Genomic DNA, 27,508 nt, shown 5'->3' on the forward strand with positions numbered 1-27,508 from the left:
CAACTTGCACTTTTCTCAGGTGATGTCCCGAAAGTGTTGGATGAAGGCAGTCAGGTAGATGCAGCATTTCTTGAGGGTCAAAAAGCTTATGACTCAGTACCACATCTACACATATTGTCAAAAGTACAATCATACAGACATCAAGCAATATTTGTGACTGGATTGATGACTTATTTGGTAGTGAAGACACAGCATATTATCTTGGATAGTATGCCATCGTAAGATGTAGAAGTAACTTCAGGTGTGCCCCAGGGAATTATGTTGGGACCCTTGCTGTTCATGACGTGTATTAATGACCTTGCAGACAATATTAATAGTAACCTCACTTTTTGCAGATGATGCAGTTATCTAGAATTAAGTACTAGCTGCATAAATATTCAGTCAGATCTCGATAAGATTTCAAAGTATTGCAAAGACTGGCAACTTGCTTTAAACATCCAGGAATATAAAACTGTGCACTTCACAAAACAAAATATGTAGCATTGTATAACTATAGTATCAATGAGTCACTGTTGGAACCAGACACTCATACAAATACCTGGGTGCAGCACTTTGTACAGATGTGAAATTTAATGATCCCATAGGCTCAGTTGTGGGTAAAACAGATGGTAGACTTCGGTTCATTGGTAGAATACGGGGGGAAGTGCAATCAGTCTACAAAGAAGTTTGTTTACAAATCACTTGTGGAACCAGTTCTAAAATACTACTCAAGTGTGTGGGGACCCATAAAAGATAGGACTAATAGGGATACTGAACGTATACAGAGAAGGGCAGCATGAATGGTCACAGGTTTGTTTGATCCATGGGAGAGTCTCACAGAGATGTTGAAGGAACTGAATTGGAAAATTCTTGAAGATAGGCATTAACTATATTGAGAAAGCCTACTAACAAAGTTTCATGAACTGGCTTTAAATGAAGACTCTTCGAGTATACTACAATCCCCTATGTATTGCTAACATTGAAATTGGGAAATAAGGTTCAAATAATTACTGCACACACAGAGGTATTCAAACAATCATTTTTCCAATGCTCCATATGTGAATGGAACAGGAAGAAACCCTAATAAATGGTACAGTGGGACGTACCCTCTGCCATGCATCTCATGGTGATTTGCAGAGTATAGACGTAGATGTAGAATATTAATGGCGAACATGTAAGCAGAATACAGAGCAGTTTGTAAAGAACTATGTACCACGTGCACATGTAGCCAAATTAAATCATCAGCAAATTCTGCAACAGAGCTGACTGGAGGGAAGCAGATCATTCGACATGATTGGTTCAAATACCCTAGATCCTCTTGGGCAGATGTGGCCGGAAATCATAGTTTGTTAACACTAATGGATCATTTTTCACACTACACAGAAATTATAGCTATTTCAAATCAAAAAGCTGAAACAGTGGCGCAAGCCCTGGATGAAGTTCAATACTACAGAGACATCAATTACTAACTTCAGATCAGAACGGATAAAGCAATTTTGTCATTTGTTACAAATTCATAAATTAAGAACAAGTGTGTTACACCCATAAAAGAATGGCAGAATGGGCTGAGTTCATCTACATCTACACAGATACTCTGCAAGTAATTGTATGGTGCGTGCCGGAGGGTACTACTAGTCATTTCCTTTCCTGTTCCACATGCAAATACAGCAAGGGGAAAATGACTATCTATAAGGCTCTGTATGAGCCCTAATTTCTCAAATCTTATCTTCGTGGTCCTTACACACAATGTACATTGGTGGCAGTAGAGTCATTCAACAGCCGGTCTCAAATTCTAGTTCTCTAAATTTTCTCATTACTCCATGCTTCATTCCCTCAACAAGCTGTTAGCAGCACAGAATGGGCTCATTAATGCAGAACACTTGTTCCATCATATTCAATGATACGGCACTGGGTACAAGCACAAAGTTGTGGTAATAGGAATTTTGTGCTGGGTAACTTTCTTAATCCTGGTCATTGCTCAGTGGCCTAAGCCAATTATCAGTGGACAGTCATCTGCCAAATCCTTCTCTTAGTCCATTGCCCACAACACAATGGATTGAACATATGGTTTGACAGAAGTAATAGGACATTGTGGTTGTACTAGCAGTCATACATTGTGTATATGGAAGACGAATAGACAATGTGTAATGTGTAAATAGTAGAGAGTGAGAGAGAGAGATCATAATGCATAGTTGTACCATATCTTTTCAGTAGTTCACCAGTTCAGTACCAGCCAGGACTTCAGAGGACCAAATTCTTCCAAGGGGGCACAAAGTTATAAGACTTCAGCATCAGGCAGGCCATTAGCAACCAGTCAAAAGGTATGATGGCCAGCCACCTAAGCAATTCTGCCCCTGGGTGCTGCAGTAACTCTGCCATTGTGTTCAGCACCACAGTATTCTACCAGCAACAGCAGACTACACTACTACATCCTGCAACACAATACATCACCATTTGCACAACCCACTACGTGAAGGGGTATACCTGGCCAGTGCGTGTATATATGATGCCAGCTCAGTCACTAGTAACTGAAATCTTTGGCATCACGCATTCAGCCAGTCCAGTCCCCACATCAGTGATCGGTCAAATATGTGGCCAAGAAGTGACAGTCTCACTGAACAGCATGATCAACTAGGTGAAACCACTGGTCTACAAGCCGTCAAATAACGCTAACGGTTCTACAGTACAAATCAGATATGACAAGGTGAAGCCACCCATTGGGTGCAATCACCTGAAACTCAAGCCAGTCTCAAAGAGTCATAGATTTGACTGAGAGTATCTGTAAGCCCTGCCAATCACCTTGAGGCACAGGCAGCATACGCCAGCTCAGTTGTACGAGGGTTGGAACTTAAATAGTGGCAACTACTTATTCACAACCGATACAAAAAAGTTACGTGTTTGCACCTGTTACTGTCCTTCAAAGTAGTCACCAGCGTTGTGCAGAACCAGTTGCCAGCGATGTGGAAGGCGTAGTATACCGTTAGCAGAGCCTGTTCTGTTGATGGTGCAAATGGAGAGGTCTAAAGTTATGGTGATTCTCGTGTACGACTACGATGGTGTGATCCTAAAGCATTACGTTCCTCCATGGCAGACCATCAATGCACAGTATTACTGTACGTTTTTGAAGCATCACCTGCAGCCAGATTTGTGAAAGAAACGGCGACACTTTCTGTGCAGCCCACCCATTATTTTGCACGACAATGCACGGGTGCATACAGCGCACGCTGTGGCTGCTCTGCTTGGTCGATAGGACTGGGAAGTACTGTACCATCCACCATACTCCCCGGACTTAAGTCCTTGTGACATCAATTTGATACCGAAGATGAAGGAACCACTTCATGGCATTAGTTTCAGAACTGTTCCAGAGATTCGACAGGCAGTAGACCGCCTCATTCGCACCATCAACAGAACAGGCTCTGCTAATGGTATACTACGCCTTCCACATCACTGGCAATAGGCTCTACACATGCTGGTGACTTGTTTGAAGGGCAGTAACAGGTACTACCATGTAACTCTTTTGTATCGGTTGTGAATAAATAGTTGCCACTATTTAAGTTTCAACCCTTGTATAACTTCCTTGCATCAGTAAGTCCTTCGCTGCACTGTGTTGTCACTGCATTCCATTGTCTCAGCGTACTCACCCACTGCCTGCCAGCATGGTTGACTACGAGGCCACAGTCATCAACCTCCTGGATAGAAGCATTGGTTAAAAAAGATGGTTGATGCTGAGTAAGTACTCTTGACTCTGAGCTCACCCCAATGCTGTAGATATGATCCCACAGTTCCCTGTACAAGCCACTTTGGAGATAGAAGTGCACATCCTGCAACACTGATGGTGTAGCAGTCATAGCACAATGCGGTCAGTACATCATGAACCCAAATTTATTTAACAAGACCCGGTAACAAGATATGTAAATAGTTTCTTCGGTCAGTCATACAAACAAGTATTTTCTTATAAATGCAGAAAACTGCAAACCAATAACTATTTTAAAATGCTCCCTTTTTCAGACTAACCTCCAGATGGGGCACATGGAAGTTACATCTTTATTTACGAAGCCTGATCCTGGATACTGGCTTACAACGGTACGAGCAGTAATATAAATAGTGTCCAATTAGCAGTTTCCACTTTAATTGCCTATCAGTTACAAATAAATAAATGATGTGTACTGATTGTCTCCGTAATACTGACACATACTGGTTGTTGGTGGATTTATGGTGACAATAAAAATATTTATGGAGTGATAAATTAAAGGCCAAGAGACAAAGTGGAAGTGGTGGTCACTACCCACAATACTGTGCAAGAGAATGCTAACTACAATCCTAACTATACTGTGGCAAGCCAGGAGCCTGCATCATTCTGCAGAAATAAAGAGGTGACTTCTATACATCCCAGCTGAAGACGAGTACGAAAAGGATTAAAAACTAATTTATGGGAATAAATATATATTTAAAAAGTTGAATAGTTGCAGTTTTCTGTAACCATATTCAACACATTGTCACATGAAAATCAAAGCATAGTACTGAAAAGACATTGTGAGTGGAAACAACAGTGACAGTCACATGTTCCATATCATAATATTTACTGTGAATTTGATCTATGAACAAGGAACTAACTAACTAAAGGCGTCAGGCCTGCAAGAGCGCTCAAAATGCCTGATGATTAAAGCAACTGCTTGTAGTAAGCAGTAAGTTCGAGAGCCCCAATGGCAGAAATTTTCAATTTCCATTAAATGTTTACAAAAACTGGGCAACATAATTAAACTTAATTCGGAACTCAAACAAGCCTGTAGGCTTATAAGCCTACATTTACGTACGAGGATAAAATAATCGAAAAATACTGCGGGAATCTTAGTATACCTTGGTAACTTCATAGAATTTCGAAAATTATGTAACGTATGAATCGGAGCAATGATGAAGTTGTAAAATGGAATTATGAAGACAACATATTTGACACAATTCAACTCAAAGAGTCAAGAAATGCAACAGTCCTAAAGAAACAATTTGCTTGCAAGGCAATGATGCTGGCACACCCCCGTTAGAGCATATAATTAAAGTGGTGAGGAGATTCATAATCCTATCTTCGTTACGTCTTCGCGCTGGGATTAACAGACAAGATTGTATGGAAGAAGTATTATCCTCAAATGGGAACTGTTAAATTTGCAGGTTTATTTGTAACATCTTGTTCATCAAAATTATGCACAGTTTGTAAATTGTTATAGATCTACTTCGCTTGACATCACGAATCGTATATCAAATTAATGCCTACATAGGTTTAAGTTAAAGTCTATAAAAGGCATAACAAATTTTCTTTCTGTACAGTGGTTTTCGAGTAGGGAAAAGGAAGTTATTAATAGGCAGAATTATTTTTAGTGCCATTTGAAGTACATTACCATATAAGATATACTATCATTTGAAGTATTCTAATTTTTGGTGCTGTTTATTTGTCGCAGCTGATAGCAGTACTGAGTCACTTTTAACTGTTTCTTTTGCTTTAAACTCCTATTTGAAAATACATGTCTTTCTTCTCCACGGATACAAACATTATACTGATATATCGATAAATCAACGCTGTGCAATAGGTGTCGTACAAGAGCATACTTTTCGTCTTATCGATAGTCGATAACTATCGAGTACGATACTTACATTATACTGTGTTGCTGTTTTGTATTTATTATTACTTTAGGCGTCGGGACGAGCGGAACTGTGAAGTGGAATAGTAGCGGTGCAGTCCGTACTTGAAACGGTAGTGTCGTGCAAACAGTAACGCAATGACAGCACCCATGGAGAGAATACAAGTCTTAGACACTATTGAGAAAGATATTATAACATGTCTTCAAAGTGCTGGTCAGTAATATTGGTTTTAATATTCACATCCAGACATTTCATTTTGTTGATCGCACAACACACATGCTATTTCTCGACCGAATAACATAGTTGTGGAAGTGCGAGTAATTGACGTGCCCCTGTGTAGTTCGGAAACTACTGTATGTAACAATGACTTTATAGTGCTCGCTAAAGATACCGTGTATTTGGAGTTAATAGCTGTGTAGGCCAATGAAACACATTATTATTTAGTGTTCTTTTTTTATGAGAAAAGGTGTACGCAATATTTGAAGATGGTCAACTCCACCAAGAAAGTTTGAATGACGCGTTGGCCTTTTTGAGTATCAACTTTTTCCTTGTACTGTGCATCTGTAAGTGACGTATGTAATTATTCATATGACGACAAACAAGTATTGTTGTCGTCAAAGTATCTACATGAATTCATTCTTGCACCTCAGAGAGAAATCTGTTTTCTTACATATGTGTAATACGAGGTAATATAATATACTAGTTGTATAGTTTGCTATCTTTGATCGACTTGGTTTAAGAAGGGACACGAAATCGTTTAAAATCATAGAGTATTTGTATTTGTCAGAAATCATACTTTTGTATCCACGCCTCAGTAACCCGTCAATTTGATGGGGATTGCAACAGCGCATCCAAGCCTCCAGGAACAACTGCTAGGAATTTAGTTATAGAACTTTTATGTTGATTCAGTTATCGAAAGAGTTGGTTTACTATTGTGTTTCAGATATAATAGGCTACTCATTCCGAGATGCTTAATCACATTGTCAAACATTTTAGTATTCTATTATTATTCTCATTAAATCAAGGTGTCTGTCTGCTAACTTGTACAGTGATATGAGATGTGTCTCATGACAAAGAAATAGCCTGCTCAAATCCATGAGATACCTTGCTAATAAGCACCTGGTTCATTAATATGTATAAATACAGTGGATAACTAACATTCTTACAATAGGCTAATACGTATCAAATGATGACTAGATATTCCATGTCAGTTGTTCTAATTTTGTACATCATTTTCACCTTACAATATGAGATTCGGTTTGTATTTGGTGTGTAGCTGCCTGTTCATAGTAAAGGCAACTCTGCAAATTCTAAAGTCCTCAATATTCAGTACTTGGACAAGGAGCTCCTTAAGTCAAGGCTGTCGATTGTGACTATGATGTGAATGTTTGTATTATTTTGCGCTGTGCCAGTGTCACTCATTCATATTAACTGAAGCATGCTGCTTGCCAGTTCACAACCAAACTATCACCATTAAACTTAACCTAGACCTCAGGCTTTGCTACAGATCAATATTTCCTCATAACCAGACTGTCACCTTCCAGTCTGACATAGGCCTTTAGCCACACCACCGATCGATGTTACCACAACCTACATCCCCAAAACTGACGCAGATGCATAAGAAATACTGCTAGTGTTGTGTTATCTTTGTGCTTGCACACATAAGTCACATACCACATAATCATTGTATTATGGGGCAAAGCTGACATCCAGTATGAGTAGGTTCAGCTGACCCAAATATTCACAATCCAGGTAACATTATATCTTGAATTAATTTTCGTTGAAAGTTCTGCTTTTGGTGAGCTTTTTGTTGGTTTTTATAAGATCTGCTAGCTTAAGGATGGAATTGTTTCTTGAATTAATAGAGGCAAATGGAAAAGGCAGGAACTGAAATTGAGAGTAGCAAAACAAAAGCAGAAATGCTTAACTTTGTTTTCCGATGTTCCTTTACAAAGGAAATCCTAGGAGTATTGCCCCAATTTAGTTCTCATACCATTGAAAAGATGAGTGAAATAGATATTAGTGTCAGTGGTGCCGAGAAACAGCTGATATTTCTAAAGTTGAACAAAGCTGCAGGGCCCATTGGGATCCCTATCAAATTCTATATCCAATAGACCCTCTGTCAACTGTAATCCATCATAGATCCTTCAAACAAAAAACTGTGCTCAGTAGCTAGAAAAAAGCATAAGTCAGACCTGTCTACTGGATGTGCTCCACAAAACTACCATCCATTACCCATGACATGCATTTGTTGTAGAATTGTAGAACATATTCTGAGCTCAAATATAATGAGGCATCTCGAACAGAATGACTCCTCCCATATCAACCAGCAAAGATTTCGTGAACATAGATCAAGTGAAACCCAACTCATACTTTTCTCATAATACATCCTGAAAGCAGCAGATCAAAGCAGTCAGGTAATGCAATATTTCTCAATTTCTGAGAAACATTTGATTCAGTGTTGGGTATCAGACCAAATTTGTGACAGGATGGAGGATTTCTTGGTCGGGGGGATGCAACATGTTATCTTGGCTGGAGAGTCGCCATATAATGTAGAAATACTAGAGCTATCCAGAAAGTAACAGACGTTTTGAAATAAACAAAATAACTATATGGAGAATCCAATTTTTATTGCATATATTTTAAAGGTATAATCGTAAACCTTTTTTTATGTAATCACCATTCAAATTGAGGCACTTATCATGCCATGGCATAAGTCTTTCAGTACCAACTCTGTGGAAATCTACTGCCTGCAACTGCAGCTACTAGTTATACCGGCATGCAGTTTAGTTAAAAGCGTTGTGTAGTGAGGCATTTCTTCATTGCTGGGAAGAGGTGGTAGTCACTCGGCTCCAAATGCAAGCTATATGGTGGATGATCAAACACCTCCTATCTAAAACCTTGTAGGATCTCTCAGGTACAATTGACCTTATGTGCACATGCGTTGTCATGAAAAATCAAAACTTTTCAGCAAGGTTACCCCAATGCTTATGTTGTATGATCTGCATTAACTTGTCAGTGCTTGGCAATTTCTCTCTGAGTTAATTGTCGTGCCTTGTTCAAGGAAATTAATGAGAATCACTCCCTTAGAGTCCCAAAACAGAGTAACCATGACTATTGTTGCTGACAGTGTTTGCAAATACTTCCTTGGGAGAATTTGTATGTCCCCATTCCCTCGACTGCCGTTTAGTTTTACTATTGACATGCTTCACCCAGTCTTGGCCCCAGTTACAACACAATCGCTAATTTTGTTACCATTTTTCTTGTAATCTTTAAGGAAGGACATTGCTGCAGCCAGTCTGTTTTTTGTGGTTGTGGGAACCCACCTAGCACAAAATTTGTGGTAACCAAGCTGCTTCTCCCCAGTTTCATGCACCAAACTTCATGAAATTTGGGGAAAATGTTGCAAAAGTTCTGTAATCATAAAATGACGATTTTCACGAATTTTGTCGTTGATTCTCATCCCAAGTTTGTTAGTCACAAACCTAAACCTACCACTACAGTCCTCATCATGAACATTGGTATGGCCATTTTTAAAATCGGCCCATCATTGCCTCTCTCAACTTTCACTTATTCCTGTTCTGCACACATCACAAAGGTCACAATAAGTTTCAGTTTATATACAGTTTTTGCCAATAAAAACCTAATCACACAACACGCCTTGCAAGTGGCAGGTCATTCTGATGTAATGCACATTTTAACACGTCAGAGAAAGCAAAGTAGCAGATGCACAGACCACATGTTACCACAACTTGATGCTTACTGAGTGTAGAAACATTGTGGCACCAAGATGGCGGCTGTAGCTGCACCCACTGCCACAATAGACCAAAACATCTGTTACTTTCTGGATAGCCCTTGTAACCTCAGGTGTACCCCAGGAAAGAGTGTAGGGTCACTTGCTGTTTATGGTGTATATTAATGCTCTTACAGACAATATTAATACAAACCTCAGACTTCTTGCAGATGGTGCAGTTATCTACAGTGATGTACAGTCTGAATCGAGCTGTACAAATATTCAGTCAGATGTGGATAAGATTTCGAGGTGCAAAGATTGACAGATAATTTTAAATGTTCAGAAGTATAAAATTGCGCATTTCACGGAACAAAAAAAATATAGTGTCCTGTAAATATAATATCAATGAATCACTGCTGGAATCTGTGAATGCATACAAATACATGAGTGGGAACATTTAGTTGGAACATGACATGGGATCACCGTCTAGGCTGAACTGTGGGCAAAGCAGCTAGCAGACTTCATTAGTAGAATACCATAGAAATGAAATCAGTCTACAAAGGAGATTGCGTACGAATCACTCATGCAACCCATCCTAGAATGTTGCTGAAGTGTGTGGGACTTGTACCAGATAGGACTACAAGGATATTGTACATATTTAGAGAAGTGAAACACAACTGGTATCAGGTTTGTTTGACTGCAGGAGAGTGTCACAGAGATGAAGAAACTGAGCCAGCTGACTCTTGAACATAGAAATTATCCCATAATTTTTTCCTTGGTAATTAGATACTATCTCAGAAAGGTCGCCTGTAATGCATTTTGTTTAACATTCATTAAAAACAACACATTTTTCTCTACAAGACACCTTCATTTCTTTTTCATTGTTGTTCTATATGCCCAGAATTATCCATGATATGTTCAATTAATATTTTATAAATGAAGAAATGTAGCTGTTTATTATTCTCTGCCTACTGTTGTGTCATGATTACAAAATGCATTTTGATGGTGATAGAAATACTTTATACTGAATGGAGCTGTACAAATATTCAGTCCGATCTTGACATGATTTCAGGTCCTGCAATGATTGACAACTTGTTTTAAATGTTCAGAAATGTATAATTGCGAAAAATATAGTATCCTATAGGTATATTTTCAGTGAGTCACCTTTCGAATATGTAAATTCATACAAATAACTGAGTATAGATGCAAGACCTGTCCCATACATCCTCCCACCTCCACCTACTCCAGTCTGGTCACTAGCATAACTTGTCCCATCAAAGGCAGGGCTACCTGTGAAACCAGTCATGTGATCTAAAAGCTGAGCTGTAACCACTTTGCTACATTCTTCATGGGCGTAACAACCAATGGGCTGTCTGTTGACATGAATGGCCACCAACAAAATGTGGCCAAGAAACAGCTGGACTACCCCGTTGGTGAGCACGCCATCCAACAAGAAGTTCTTCATTTCAATGAGTACTTCACATCCTGTGCCACCTGGACCATTCCTACTAACACCATCTTTTCTGACTAGCACAGGTCGGAACTCTCCCTGCAATATATCCTACTGTCTCATAACCCTCCTGGCGTCAACCTTCGTCATTGCCCTCACCCATCCAGCCCTTTCTCTGATCGCATTCCAGCATTATGCAGCTCTCTATCCCACCAGTGCACCCATAGTCTTTTTATTTTTCCCCTTTTTCACTACTCCCCCCTCCCCCTCCTGTCCTCCATCTAACCTTCCGGTTGCATCTAGCTGCCCTACCCTCTCTCCATTTCATCCCTGTATGCTCCCACAAGCAGCACTTTAACATCCTCCAACCCCACCCTGCTATCCCTCCGCCTCCCTGCCACAGTCTCCTCCATACCTCCGCCACCCAGTTGCCTCTCCCATCATTCTCTGCTGCTTGCAGTCTGATACCAATAACCAGAGACCCTGGTCATTTGTGTGTGAGGTGCATTTGTGTGAGTGCGTGTATGTATGTTATCTATTTCCAATGAAGGTGTAGTTTGCTGAAAACTCACTCTCTGGGGGGCGCGCATTATCATGCAGAAGGATAATGCCATTGGACAACATGCCTCGATGTTTCGACTTGATGGCTCTTCTAAGGTTCTGTAAAGTGGCTTGATAATGCTGGGCATTGATGGTGGTTCCCCATTCCAGGAACTCGACAAGCAGTGTGAAACCACACTGGTGCTATACAACGTCAAATGGTGCACACTCGTCAGTCTCGCTACCAATAGATGGCGCCACCATACCTGCAGTTAAGTCATGCCACCTTACGTATAAGGCAAAGGTAGATGCACTAACCAGGTTTCATTTGAATGAACATCATAGCTCCGCAGATGTTGAAGAGATTGAAGAAATGTGTAACGAGATAAAATAAATTATTCAGGTTGTTAAGGGAGACAAAAATTTAATATGTTGGATGACTGGAATTTGTTTGTAGGAAAAGGAAGAGAAGGAAAAATAGTAGTTGAATGTGGACTTGGGGAAAGATATGAAAGAGGAAACCGTCTGGTGGAATGGTGCATACAGCATAATTTAATCATGATGAACACTTGGTTTAAGAATCATGAAAGAAAGCTGTATATGTAGAAAAGACCTGGAGACACGTGGAGGTTTCACATTGATTATATTATGGTAAAACAGAGATTCCAGAATCAGATTTTAAGTTGTAAGACATTTCCAGGGCCAGATGTGATGTCTGACCACAATTTTTGGTTATGAACTTTAGATTAAAACTGAGGAAACTGCAAAAGAGGTAGGAAATTAAGGAGATGGGATCTGGGTAAGTTGAATGGACCAAAGTTGCTGAGAGTTTCAGAGGGAGCATTGGGCAACAGTTGATTAGAACATGGGAAAGGAATGTGGAGGAGATGAATGGGTATCTTAAAGAGGTGAAATAGTGAAGGCAGCAGAGGATCAAATAGGTAAAAAGACAAGCCGCAGTAGAAATCCTTGGATAAAACAAAAGATACTGAATTTAATCTGTGGAAGGACAAATTATAAAAAATGCAGCAAATGAAGCCGGTAACAGAGAATACAAACATATAATTAATGAGATTGACAGGAAGTACAAAATGGATAAGGAGGAATGGCTAGAGGACAACTGTCAGGATTTAGAAATGTATTTCACTAGGCGAAAGATATATACTGCGTATAGTAAAATTAGAGGCCTTTGAAGAAAAGAGAAGAAGCTGTATGAATATTAAGAGCTCAAATGGAACACCAGTCTTAAGCAAATAAGGAAAAGCCAAAAGGTGGAAGGACTACATAGAGGGTCTATACAAGGGAAATGTACTTGAGGGCAATATTATGGAAATGGAAGGGGAAGTAGATGAAAATGAGATGGGAGATAAGATACTGTGAGAAGAATTTGACAGATCACTGAAAGATGTAAGTCGAAACAAGGTCCCGGGAGTAGATAACATTCTGTCAGAACTACTGATAGCCTTGGGACAACCAGCCATGACAAAACTCTTCTATCGGTTGTGTGCAAGATTCATGAAGCAGGCAAAATATCCACAGACTTCAAGAAGAATGTAATAATTCCAATTCCAAAGAAAGTATTTGCTGACATGTGAAAAAAAAATTACTGAACTTTCAGTTTAATAAGTCATGGTTGCAAAATAATAAGACAGATACTTTACAGAAGAATGGAAAAAAGCAAGCAGCAGCCGACCTCGGGGAAGATCAGTTTGCATTCCGGAAAAATGTAGGAATACACAACGCAATGCTGACCCTATGACTTACCTTAGAAGGTAGGGTAAGGATGGGTAAAGCTATGTTTATAGCATTTGTCAATTTAGAGAAAGCTTTTGACAGTGGTGACCAGAATACTCTCTTTGAAATCTCTGAATTTTAAAAAGGCACAACATTTTAGTTCTGCCCATCTAGAGAGTAACACAAGCTGAGGAAATAATACATAGGATGGTAACTTCAAAATTTTTAGGTTGCAATATTGGCTAGAATTTAAACTGGAGGGGGGGGTGTCATTTTGCAACTCAGAAAATGATTTAGTTCAGCCACTTCTGCACTTAGAATCATTGCAAATCTTGGGGAGAGACAAATCAGTAATTGACATATTTTGCATATTTTCATTCAATGATGTCATATGGAACAATGTTCTGGGGTAATTTACCTTTACGAAATTGAGACAGAGTGAGAGCATTCACAGAAAACGAGACAATGATACTTTTAATACCACTGTTTACAATTTCTTCTGCTGCTTTATGTATGTTTGGACTGAATACAATACTAGTTTCACCCACAAAATGAACTAATTCTGCTTGTTGTGTATGAGACAGAAGTCATTTACATATATTGCTCAAAAAAATCTGTAAGAATATGTGGTGTTCACTCATGATCATCTTGTAGATGTCTGTTTAAGAAGGTCATTCTGACTACTTGCTTCTCAATATTTTTATCCCCTCATAATCAGCTGCTGTTCAAAAGGAGCATAATTACTCCACATTAAACTTATCTGTAGCACAAACAGGGGCACCGATGCTGCATATAACATTTTCGATCTTTTACCCAGTGGTATAAAATGTCTGAGAAACAGCAAAGTAAAATTTGATAACGGACTGAAAAAGATTCTCCTCAACAACTCTTTGTATTCCAGAGGAGAATTTATATCATTTTAATATGTAGAAGGTAATGGCTAGGAATTACTCACTCACATATGTACAATTATTTTTTAAAAAAATATATATAAATGTAACCATGTAACCATATTTACAAATTAATTCGTGATCTGAATGTAGAATGACTTGTTCCACATCATTTGATTTATCATGCAAATGATCTGTAGAACACGATACTTAAAAAATGCAGTAGAAACTGAAGACAAAGTGATTAACTGTCTCTCTCATTGGACAACAGAGATGTTTCAGGGAGTGCAGCAGTATTTTAGATACATTTATAATACATACATCGAGACTGGTCATTGTTTCTTTGAACTATTGGTTAGTGCTTAAACTGGTTATGGAAATGAAAAACTCAACATTCTTTTCTGATCATTAGTTCTTTATATAAAATACATAGTTTACACTACCTACCATCTGTATAGCTTTGACCTTATAGGCTTGTTTTGAGAAACAACCAGTCACATACGTCTGCATACTATAACTTCTCATTTTCATTTTCATTGGGAACATTCGTGTCCTTAGCTTAAATGCTGATAAGAAATGATGTGTGTGTCTGGTTCAGGGGAGGGGGGGGGGGGGGGGGGAGTTATTGAAGCGGATGTTGTTGTTGTTGTGGTCATCAGTCCTGAGACTGGTTTGATGCAGCTCTCCATGCTAATCTATCCTGTGCAAGCTTCTTCATCTCCCAGTACCTACTGCAACCTACATCCTTCTGAATCTGCTTAGTGTATTCATCTCTTGGTCTCCCCCTACGATTTTTACCCTCCACACTGCCCCCCAATACTAAATTGGTGATTCCTTGATGCCTCAGAACATGTCCTACCAACCGATCCCTTCTTCTGGTCAAGTTCTGCCACAAACTTCTCTTCTCCCCAATCCTATTCAATACTTCCTCATTAGTTATGTGATCTACCCAACTAATCTTCAGCATTCTTCTGTAGCACCACATTTCAAAAGCTTCTATTCTCTTCTTGTCCAAACTATTTACTGTCCATGTTTCACTTCCATACATGGCTACACTCCATACAAATACTTTCAGAAATGACTTCCTGACACTTAAATCTATACTCGGTGTTAACAAATTTCTCTTCTTCAGAAACGCTTTCCTTGCCATTGCCAGTCTACATTTTATATCCTCTCCACTTCGACCATCATCAGTTATTTTGCTCCCCAAATAGCAAAACTCCTTTACTACTTTAAGTGTCTCATTTCCTAATCTAATACCCTCAACATCACCCGACTTAATTCGACTACATTCCATTATCCTCGTTTTGTTTTTGTTGATGTTCATCTTATATCCTCCCTTCAAGACACCATCCATTCCGTTCAACTGCTCTTCCAAGTCCATTGCTGTCTCTGACAGAATTACAATGTCATCGGCGAACCTCAAAGTTTTTATTTCTTCTCCATGGATTTTAATACCTACTCCGAATTTTTCTTTTGTTTCCTTTACTGCTTGCTCAATATACAGATTGAATAACATTGGGGAGAGGCTACAACCCTGTCTTATTCCCTTCCCAACCACTGCTTCCCTTTCATGTCCCTCGACTCTTATAACTGCCATCTGGTTTCTGTACAAATTGTAAATAGCCTTTCGATCCCTGTATTTTACCCCTGCCACCTTTAGAATTTGATGAGAGTATTCCAGTCAACATTGTCAAAAGCTTTCTCTAAGTCTACAAATGCTAGAAACGTAGGTTTGCCTTTCCTTAATCTTTCTTCTAAGATAAGTCGTAAGGTCATTATTGCCTCACGTGTTCCAGTATTTCTACGGAATCCAAACTGATCTTCCCCGAGGTCGGCTTCTACTAGTTTTTCCATTCGTCTGTAAACAATTCGTGTTAGTATTTTGCAGCTGTGGCTTATTAAACTGATTGTTCGGTAATTTTCACGTCTGTCAACACCTGCTTTCTTTGGGATTGGAATTATTAAATTCTTCTTGAAGTCTGAGGGTATTTCGTCTGTCTCATACATCGTGCTCACCAGATGGTAGAGTTTTGTCATGACTGGCTCTCCCAAGGCCGTCAGTAGTTCCAATGGAATGTTGTCTACTCCGGGGGCCTTGTTTCGACTCGGGTCTTTCAGTGCTCTGTCAAACTCTTCACGCAGTATCGTATCTCCCATTTCATCTTCATCTACATCCTCTTCCATTTCCATAATATTGTCCTCAAGTGCATCGCCCTTGTATAGACCCTCTATATACTCCTTCCACTTTTCTGGTTTCCCCTTCTTTGCTTAGAACTGGGTTTCCATCTGAGCTCTTGATGTTCATACAAGTGGTTCTCTTATCTCCAAAGGTCTCTTTAATTTTCCTGTAGGCAGTATCTATCTTACCCCTCGTGAGATACGCCTCTACATCCTTACATTTGTCCTCTAGCCATCCCTGCTTAGCCATCTTGCACTTCCTGTCGATCTCATTTTTGAGACGTTTGTATTCCTTTTTGCCTGCTTCATTTACTGCATTTTTATATTTTCTCCTTCCATCAATTAAATTCAATATTTCTTTTGTTACCCAAGGATTTCTACTAGCCCTCGTCTTTTTACCTACTTGATCCTCTGCTGCCTTCACTACTTCATCCCTCAAAGCTACCCATTCTTCTTCTACTGTATTTCTTTCCCCCATTCCTCTCAATTGTTCCCTTATGCTCTCCCTGAAACTCTGTACAACCTCTGGTTCTTTCAGTTTATCCAGGTCCCATCTCTTTAAATTCCCACCTTTTTGCAGTTTCTTCAGTTTTAATCTACAGTTCATAACCAATAGATTGTGGTCAGAGTCCACATCTGCCCCTGGAAATGTCTTACAATTTAAAACCTGATTCCTAAATCTCTGTCTTACCATTATATAATCATCTGATACCTTTTAGTGTCTCCAGGGTTCTTCCATGTATACAACCTTCTATCATGATTCTTAAACCAAGTGTTAGCTATGATTAAGTTGTGCTCTGTGCAAAATTCTACCAGGCGGCTTCCTCTTTCATTTCTTAGCCCCAATCCATATTCACCTACTACGTTTCCTTCTCTCCCTTTTCCTACACTCGAATTCCAGTCACCCATGACTATTAAATTTTTGTCTCCCTTCACTATCTGAATAATTTCTTTTATTTCATCATACATTTCTTCAATTTCTTCGTCATCTGTAGAGCTAGTTGGCATATAAACTTGTACTACTGTAGTAGGTGTGGGCTTTGTATCTATCTTGACCACAATAATGCGTTCACTATGCTGATTGTAGTAGCTTACCCGCATTCCTATTTTCCTATTCATTATTAAACCTACTCCTGCATTACCCCTATTTGACTGTGTGTTTATAACCCTGTAGTCACCTGACCAGAAGTCTTGTTCCTCCTGCCACCGAACTTCACTAATTCCCACTATATCTAACATTAACCTATCCATTTCGCTTTTTAAATTTTCTAACCTACCTGTCCGATTAAGGGATCTGACATTCCACACTCCGATCCGTAGAATGCCAGGTTTCTTTCTCTTGATAATGACATCCTCTTGAGTAGTCCCCGCCCGGAGATCCGAATGGGGGACTATTTTACCTCCGGAATATTTTACCCAGGAGGACGCCATCATCATTTAATCATACAGTAAAGCTGCATGCCCTCGGGAAAAATTACGGGGAAACTAATTGAAGCGGATATATTTTATTATTTATAAAATATGACGTTCAGTTGTTTTAATTATATACATCTGATAACATTTGAGCACAAATGCCGATATCCCAACATTGAGAACATCTGTAATTACTTCACACTTTCTGCTTCTTGTGAAAAGTGGCAACAAGGAACACAAGGGGGAAATTTTGTAATGTATGTGTTGCAATTAGCAGTAGTCACTTTGAATTGTTTGTATAAGCTAAGTCATTTACAGGAAAAAGAAAAAAAGAATTTTTTCATTTCCAGGCAATGGTTATTTGCATCCAAGTAGTCAGTTTAGAGTTTTCCTCCATTCTATATTTTTATGAACAACTTATTCAACTTATTCACTTGTGGAACAGCTCTACAGTAAGTAAAGCAACCACATTACTGTCTCCTCATACAATCTCCATTGACTGGCTCAGGCTGCTTTTCACATATCTGACATAACAATGGAAGAATCAGCACAACAAATCATTAAACAGTGCTATCCATGTATCTTTAAACTGCTGAAGAACCTTCACAAAGATATTTCAAGTCAATTTACTTCATGCTGCTGCTGTTTGCTTGCTCTAATTGAGTACCTTTCTGCTGCCTGATCTGTTCTGTAAATGATAAATAACAATTATCACTGTCTGTCATTGTCCATTGATCTTTATGGCATGATATTGTTGGAATACATCTTTTGTTTGAATGGGAATCCCCTGTTGTGGAATCACATTATGATACACATTGACAGAATGTAACAAATGGAAGGTAGCTAAGCAGCGTCTATCTTTACAATGCATCATGTAAATCTTAGACATCATACTGGAAGAAGAGTATGCACTGAGGTGACACAAGTCATGGGATAGTGATAAGCACATATATAGATAGGGGCAGTATTGCATACACAAGATATAAAGAAACAATGCATTGATGGAACTGTCATATGTACTAGGGTGATCCATGTGAAAATGTTTCCAACATGATTGGCCGCATGACGTGAGAACATACTTTGAACACAGAATGGTAGTTGGAGCTAGACACATGGGACATTCCACTTCAGAAATCGTTAGGGAATTCAGTATTCTTAGATCCACAGTGCCAAGAGTGTGCCGATAATACCAAACTTAAGGCATTACTTTCAACAGTGGACAACACAGCGGCTGATGTTCTTTATTTAACAACAGAGAGCAGCAGCGTTTCTGTAGAGTTGTCAGTCCTAACAGACAAGCAATATTGCATAAAACAACCCCAGAAATCAATGTGGGATGTATGACGAATGTATCCATCCAGAGAGTGCAGCAAAATGTGGTGTTATTGGCAGCAGATGACCAATGCAAATGCCTTTGCTAACAGCACATCACCACCTCTCCTGGTCTTGTGAATACATTGGTTGGACCCTAAATGACTGGAAAACTGTGGTCTGATCAGATGAGTCCCAATTTAAGTTGGTAAGAGCTGATGGAAGGGTCTGAGTGTGGTGCAGACACCACGAAGCCATGGACGCAAGTTGTCAACAAGGCACTGTGCAAGCTGATGGTGGCTCTGTAATGGTATGGGCTGTATTTCTATGGAATTTACTCGGTCCTCTAGTTCAGCTGAACCAATACTTGAGTGAAAGTGGTTACATTCGGGTTGTTAGAGATGATTTGCTGCCTTTTATGGACTTTGCATCACCAAAAAATGATATCATGTCACTGGGCCACAATTGTTCACGATTAGTTTGAAGAACATTCTGGATAGTTTGAGTGAATGCTATGGCAACCCACATTGCCTGATGTAAAACCCACCTAACATTATAATCGATAGTTAAGTTTGTGCACAGCATCCTCATCCTGGCAACACTTTCACAATTAGGATGGCTATAGAGGCAGCATGGCTCAGTATTTCTGTATCTACATCTACATACATACTCCGCAATCCACCATACGGTGCACGGCGGGGGGTACCTCGTACCACAAGTAGCATCTTCTCTCCCTGTTCCACTCCCAAACAGAACGAGGGAGAAATGACTGCCTATATGCCTCTGTACGAGCCCTAATCTCACTTATCTTATCTTTGTGGTCTTTCCGCGAAATGTAAGTTGGCGGCAGTAAAATTGTACTGCAGTCAGCCTCAAATGCTGGTTCTCTTAATTTCCTCAGTAGCGATTCATGAAAAGAACGCCTCCTTTCCTCCAGAGACACTCCAACCCGAGTTCCTGAAGCATTTCCATAACACTCACGTGATGATCAAACCTACCAGTAACAAATATAGCAGCCCGCCTCTGAATTGCTTCTATGTCCTCCCTCAATCCGACCTGATAGGGCTCCCAGACGCTCGAGCAGTACTCAAGAATAGTTCTTATTAGTGTTTTATAAGTGGTCTCCTTTACAGATGAACCACACCTTCCCAAAATTCTACCAATGAACCGAAGATGACTATCCGCCTTCCCCACAACTGCCATTACATGCTTATCCCACTTCATATGAGAGATGTGTATGAGATGTCCACTGACATGTTGAGTCCATGCCACCTCGAGGTGCTGCACTACACTGGTCAAAAGGAAGTCCGACACCATAATAGGAGGTATCCCATAATTTTTGTCACCTCAGTGTATGTATGGTGGGAAATGTTCCTTCAAAATCATCAATCAGTATCATCAGTACTTCCCAGCATCAGAGCAGATCATTGTGTTATCTTATGTTTATGTAATGCCTCATTACAAATGGAAAATTGTTGATTCCTCACAAACATCATAAAATTTTGGCCATTGACCAGTAACAGTCACGTTTGACACACAGATCCACCATTCATGCAAATTTACAGCTACAGACTTCCATATTGTAATAACAATCTGCTTATCTTACTTTAAAGTGTGTCTGCTTCGTTCAGTAATATGATAAATGATAGTAATTTCAGTAAACAAATTGACACTGTTGATATTTAAAGTACAGTTAATATGCATTTAGTTTAGGAACTACTCAAATGATAATCAGCTTGCAGTTCATATTGTCCACTGCTCATCAAAAAATAGGTCAACTAACAATGACTGTTTGCGTTTGAATGCTTAGTGGTGACTTGCTAACTGAGACTGCCTCACCATTACTGACTTAACAGAGAGTGACAGTACCTACTTACAGCTGAAGATGTAATGGAGACTTGTTATCCGTGACTGATCGTAACTAACTTTGCAGAGATTGACAGTGAATATGGTTGGATGACTGTTTTAATGATAATTAGTTGGGATGTTATCTAGGTGAAGACTAACAGTGGCATTGTTCATCATGCCTATTTATAGGCTTGCATAGTAAATTTTTTACAAATTATTTAGAAAATATTAAAATACAGATTAATTACATTTCAGCTGATAAAATGAAAGATAGAGAATATGTAACATTCATACACATTCAGAAATGAATTTAACTATTGCCTTGTATTTTTAAGTGGTTTAGATATTGTGTTCTATCCTTATGGGTTGGTTATTAGGTGCATGCTTTCTAATGAAGCCAAGTTTAGCCTAAATACTAAATATTATGCTTGAAATATTTAATTAACTGATAGATTTTCCCAGTCTATTTGATATATTTTCAGATACAGAGTAATTATGCCCACAAAATTCAATGATGTGAAAATATAAGAATGAAAGTAAGTTTCACATCATGTCACTGCTTGATGAAACTTTAGACAATACATAAAAGTACTGCTGCAGTAAAGTATAGAAGTTAACAAAGAAATATGCAATGAGACAAACAGAAATGGTGCTTTTATTCAAAGACAATAATTAGACTGAAGACACCATGGTTTGTGAGGGTCCCCTGGATGTTACAAAATGCAAGACATGGTTCTTAATAGGGTGTGTGATCACTACGGACAGCAGTTGGTACGGAGTACTTGTGGTAGTGCATACCATTTTTCCAAGACCAAGGTTGTCAACTACTTGATGGTCATTGGTGCCTGTGGATGTGCTCCAGTATGTGTCTTTATTTCATCCCAAATATACTTGACAGGATTTGAGAGAGAGTACGGACCAGCCCATTCACCAAACTTCCTCTCATTCCAAGAGCTCCTCCACCTACACTGTTTGATGTGGTTGTGCATTGTCATCTGTAAAAATGAAGTCTGGGACGAATACATCTCTGAAAAGATGAGTACAGTGTCACAATATTGTTGACCAGTGTGTGTACTGTGTCCAAAGATTCGGAAGTCAGTGTGCCCATGCAACTTCATGCCTTTCCCCACTGTAACACCATTACCATAAAAACAATCATATTCGATAATGTTCCTGAATGCATCATGTTTTCCCATGTCTTTCTATGCGAGGATACGTAACACACCTGGGATCATTGTCAAACATGATCATTTTGGTGGTCCAGGTGTTATGGTGTGGGGAGTATTAATGTTGCATAGTTCAATGTTGCATGGTTGAACTGACCTCCAAATCTTTGAGCAGTGTACACTCACTGGTGAGCATTGTTGTGACAGTGCAGTCCTTCCCTATATGCATGTTTTCAGCAGTGGATTTGTCCCTGACCGCATTTTATGGATGACAGAGCACTCTGGATCAAACATCACAGGTGGAAGACCTCTTGGAAAAAGAGGATATTGGGCAAATGGCCTGGACTGCCCATTCCCCTGACTTAAATCCCATTGAGATGGTAGGAAGCTTTGGGAGGATGTACTGCAGCATGTCCACATGCACCAATACCCATCCAGCAATTGTCGACTGCACTAGTGGAGGAATGGAACACCCTCCCACAAGAACTCCTTACCAACCTTATGGCCAACCTAGGAGCACATTGCAGGGCATGCATTACCATCTGTGGTGATCACCCGCACTAGTGAGATCCATGTCCCACCTTTTTTTTATTGTCCAGGGGACCATAATAAACTCTGATGACTTCAGTATATTACTGTCTTTGAATAAAAATGTCATTTCTGTTTGTCTCGTCTTGTATTTCTTTCAGTTGCCTTCTGTACTATACTGTGGCAGTTCTTTTTTGTATGGTCCAAGTTTCATCAAGCTACATTACTTGGGAGTGACACTCATGCTAAAGGTAGTTTCAAACATCAGCAGACTAACATTTGATTTTTTGAATAGATCTCATTCTACTAAAAAACACCACTCTTTTTCAATCAATTCCCTAATCATAGTTTATTAAACTTCTATATAGACAGTGACTGAGTTCCAGTAGTCAGTGTTAGTACAGTGCACAGCGAACTAAAAGCTCTGACAGTCAGACAAACACTATACATTTCCCTCACATGCATTAGAATTTTATTATGTAGGATGATTATTTTCTCTCCTTTATTTGATGCAATAAAGAACAATGTGGCTGCCGTAGACTAATCGACAGTAACAATCAGGACTGGGAATACCCACACCAACTAAAAAAGGTCAAACCGCGTCATCATGATTCCTGTTAAGACCTCATGAAACAAAGAAAGAAATATATTTATGTAAATATATTGAAATTTGATTATCATCAATATATTGAAATATTGAGATGTAACTATTTACCATTTTTGCGTAGGATGAAAAGACGACAGTCTGTCCGGGAGTATTAATGTTACTACACTTATCATGTTCTCAATGAGCATCATTTGTACAATTGTAGGATAATTACAGTCAGCTTACTTTTCAGTGTATTTGGTCTCCAGTCTATTACACTACTGGCCATTAAAATTGCTACACCAAGAAGAAAAGCAGATGATAAACGGGTATTCATTGGACAAATATATTATACTAGAAATGACATGTGATTACATTTTCACAATTTGGGTGCATAAATCCTGAGAAATCAGTACCCAGAACAACCACCTCTGGCCCCCCCAGGGGGTCCACAACTCTTTTGTGGATACGTGCGTAGCGAGCACGGGACCCCGAGCTAATGTGGCCTTCCTTCCTTTCCGGGCTGCATACCTTCCCATTCCGCATCCTTCCCCATCCCTATCTTCGCCCCTCCTCCCCTCACCTCTGGCTCTTTCCTTCTCTTTCTCCCCATCTGGGAGTATGGTTTGTGCCTACGTCCGGAGACGGACGCTCGTAAATGTACTGCATTTCTTGCCTTCCTTGCTTTTATGTCTTCTTCCTTCCTTTGTCCTTCTCTGTCTTTTTCCTTCCTTTGTCCTTCTCTTTTCCTTACCTCTTCTTTCTCTTTTCTCCGCTGCGGCGTTTGAGACCTCTCTTCCTTCCCTTCCCTTTCTCTTTCTTCCTCCCTGTGCGTGTCTGAAGGCCGACCCACGCCCTTCGTGCGTAGCCGGTGACGGGGTAACGCGTAATTCCCCGCCCCGGGTAGACAGGTAGGACACGTACGTACCCCCTGGTAACGGCCAGGCCCAGGGAGGGGTGATTACCCGAGCTGATACCTTCCGAAAATGCCGATTGGTCCCTCCGTCCGTTTGTCGGGAGGTGTGACCTGAGGTGTGAACAATCACCTAAGGCGGGAGTGCCCTCAGAGAGGGCCCCCACAAGGGAGGAGCGCGCCATCGGAGACGCCGGTAATCATGGGGGATTCTTCCGCAATGGTTTCCTCACCTTCCACTAAGTATAGTCACAAACGTAAGCATACTGAGTCTCAGCCACAGACGATTCTTCCATCGTTGCCACAGTTCCTTGTTGTTTCTCGGTCTGATGAAGGTCACGACTTCTCCACAGTCAACCCTTTCATTATTCAGAAAGGAGTCGACGCAATAGCAGGTCCTGTAAAGTCTTGTTCCAGATTACGGAATGGCACCCTGTTGTTAGAAACACACAGTGCCCTCCAGTCACAAAAATTGCTGCGTACTTCTCTGCTCCACACCTTCCCTGTCCGGGTGGAACCGCACCGTACCTTGAATTCCTCGCGTGGAGTCGTTTATACACGCTCCCTCGATGGATTGTCTGACGAAGAAATTCAGCACTATCTGTCTGACCAGGGCGTAACGGCAGTTCATAGAGTAATGAAACGGGTTGACACGAACATCATTCCAACCCGCACTGTCTTCTTGACATTTGACACAGTTCAACTCCCATCGAAAATCAAAGCAGGCTATGAGATAATTTCTGTTCGCCCTTACGTCCCAAACCCTACGCGTTGCTATCGATGTCAGCAGTTCAATCACACCAGCCAGTCCTGTTCCAATCCAGCCAAATGTGTTACGTGTGGCACGGATGCCCATGAGGGTGCTTGTCCACCTCCATCCCCTCGCTGCATCAACTGTATGGGTGACCACGCTGCTTCCTCTCGAGATTGCCCCGTTTTTAAGGATGAGAAGCTCATCCAGGAAATAAGGGTGAAGGAAAAGGTGTCGACCTTTGCTGCTCGAAAATTATTCGCCAGTCGCAAGCCCACCGTGCCTCAGACAGGAAAATACAGCACTGTCCTTGCTTCTCCTCGGCCAACAAAGGAGGCGGCCACGCAGACTTGCGACCTCACCTTTAGTACCACGGTCGTCAGATCGGCCAGCGCAAAGATCGCTCGTTCAACCTCACCACTTTCGCCTGCCCACTCTATGGCTCACCCTTCGTCGGGTTCTGCTACATCTCGAGCCCAAAAGTCGGACGCCAAGTCTTCGAAAAAAGAGCATACTCGTGAAGAGTTTTTACGTACCGCAGCTTCACAACCATCGGTTCCTCCTTCATCTAAACAACATTCTTCCAAGAAGGCTACAAAGAAACCCAGTTCCTCTCCTTCTCCGCCAAGGCGTGCCCCCTCTACAGCACCACCTGGCGGAAATCGCCCTCGGCCATCTTCTGTGTCGCCGAGGCGCACTGCTGGTGGCCGGTCAACCGGCCGATCGCTGGTGGCAGGGACTGCTCCTGACCAACTTATGGATCAGGATCTTCTGCCTTCGGCTGAATGCCATTCCATGCTGTCGGTTGCTAGCTCCGAGCAGTCTTTGAGTTGACAGCAACTTTGGTCACATTCCTCCATTCTCTTTTCACCCCATGTCCATTATCCACTGGAATATCCGCGGCATTCGAGCCAATCGGGATGAATTGTCGGTCCTCTTACGCTCCTACTCGCCGGTCATCTTCTGTCTTCAGGAAACAAAGCTGCGTCCCCATGACCGCTTTGTTCTCCCTCATTTTCAGTCTGTCCGATATGATCTCCCCTCTGTTGAAGGCTCTCCAGCCCATGGAGGACTCATGATTCTTCTCCGTGATACTCTCCATTATCACCCAATCCCCTTAAACACTTCCTTCCAAGCTGTCGCCGTCCGTCTTTCACTTTCCAGATACACGTTCTCTCTTTGTACTGTATACATTCCATCGTCCACACCAATGGCACGAGCTGATCTCCTTCATCTTCTTGGTCAGCTTCCACCCCCCTATTTGCTGGTTGGGGACTTCAATGCCCACCACCCGCTTTGGGGATCTCCACACCCTTGTCCACGTGGCTCCGTATTGCTAGACGTCTTCCACCAAGCGGATCTAGTTTGCCTCAACACTGGGGTCCCCACATTTTTGTCTGCCTCCACGACAACCTTATCTCATTTGGACCTTGCGGTCGGTACTGTTCCGCTAGCTCGGCGCTTCGAATGGTTCGCCCTTGATGATACACACTCGAGTGACCACTTTCCATGTGTCCTCAGACTGCAGCCTCAACTGCCATATATACGCCCGCGACGCTGGAAGTTTGCCCAAGCCGATTGGACACTTTTTTCGTCTCTCGCGACATTCGATGACCGTCGCTTTCCCAGCGTCGACGATGAGGTCACACACATTACTGACGTTATCCTTACAGCTGCGGAACGTTCAATACCACGCACCTCCGAATTGCCCCGGCGCCCCCCAGTTCCTTGGTGGAACGAGGCATGCCGTGACGCAATACGTGAGCGGCGACGTGCTCTTCGCATTTTCCGTCACCATCCTACTTTGGCCAACTGTATCCGCTATAAGCAGCTCCGTGCGCGATGCCGTCGCGTCATCCGCGATAGCAAGAAGGCAAGCTGGAAATTCTTTATTAGCTCATTTAACACCTTCACTCCCTCCTCGGAAGTTTGGAGTCGGCTTCGACGGTTCTCAGGCGCGCCTAGTTTCTCCCCGGTTTCTGGGCTCACTGTCGCGCATGATACCTTAGTGGACCCCGTCGCAATTTCTAACTCGTTGGGTCAGCACTTTGCTGAGATTTCGAGCTCTTCAAATTACCCGCCAGCGTTTCTCCCGAAGAAACGTGCAGCGGAAGTGCGACCTCTTGCTTTCTCCTCCCAAAATCACGAAAGCTACAATACTGTTTTCTCCATGCGGGAACTCCAACATGCCCTCTCATCTTCTCGCTCCTCCGCCCCAGGACCGGATGGTATCCATGTCCAAATGTTGCTGCATTTATCCACCCATAGTCTGCGTTACCTCCTTCGCCTTTATAATCGAATTTGGACCGGCAGCACCTTTCCCAGACGGTGGCGGGAAGCTATTGTCGTTCCCGTTCCGAAACCTGGAAAGGACAAACATCTCCCCTCTAGCTATCGCCCCATTTCTCTCACGAGTAGTGTCTGTAAGGTTTTGGAGCGTATGGTGAATTACCGTTTAGCTTGGTGGCTGGAATCCCGCAGCCTTTTAACACCAGCCCAATGCGGATTTCGGAAGCATTGTTCTGCAGTTGACCATCTTGTCGCTCTCTCCACTTATATCATGAACAATTTTCTCCGGCAACGCCAAACGGTAGCAATATTTTTTGATCTGGAGAGAGCATACGATACCTGTTGGAGGACAGGCATCCTCCGCACACTGTTCTCTTGGGGCTTTCGAGGCCGGCTGCCCCTTTTTCTTCGCGAATTTATGGCAGAGCGCACTTTTCGGGTGCGGGTGAACACTACTCTCTCCCGTACTTTCTCCCAAGAAAACGGGGTACCCCAGGGATCCGTGCTGAGTGTTGTACTGTTTGCCATCGCCATAAATCCAATTATGGATTGTCTCCCTCCTGAT

General features: G+C 41.2%; 2 protein-coding genes across 2 annotated transcripts in view; one reads left to right on the plus strand and one right to left on the minus strand.

The window, feature by feature from the left end:
• The window catches only part of LOC126162189 (rho guanine nucleotide exchange factor 7), a gene marked incomplete in the record, with an annotated part of 149,487 nt that extends 143,961 nt beyond the window's left edge, over window positions 1–5,526 (minus strand). The window contains 1 exon segment of the mRNA XM_049918516.1: window positions 5,370–5,526.
• A 104-nt stretch (window positions 5,527–5,630) lies between these two features.
• The window catches only part of LOC126162190 (mediator of RNA polymerase II transcription subunit 11), a 57,448-nt gene continuing 35,570 nt past the window's right edge, over window positions 5,631–27,508 (plus strand). Inside the window, exon 1 of the mRNA XM_049918517.1 lies at window positions 5,631–5,823. Within this exon, the coding sequence (XP_049774474.1) occupies window positions 5,748–5,823 (76 nt within the window). The 5' untranslated portion in view covers window positions 5,631–5,747. The remainder of the gene's footprint in view (window positions 5,824–27,508) is intronic.

This window comes from Schistocerca cancellata, chromosome 2, assembly GCF_023864275.1.
Source record: "Schistocerca cancellata isolate TAMUIC-IGC-003103 chromosome 2, iqSchCanc2.1, whole genome shotgun sequence".
NCBI lineage: Eukaryota > Metazoa > Arthropoda > Insecta > Orthoptera > Acrididae > Schistocerca > Schistocerca cancellata.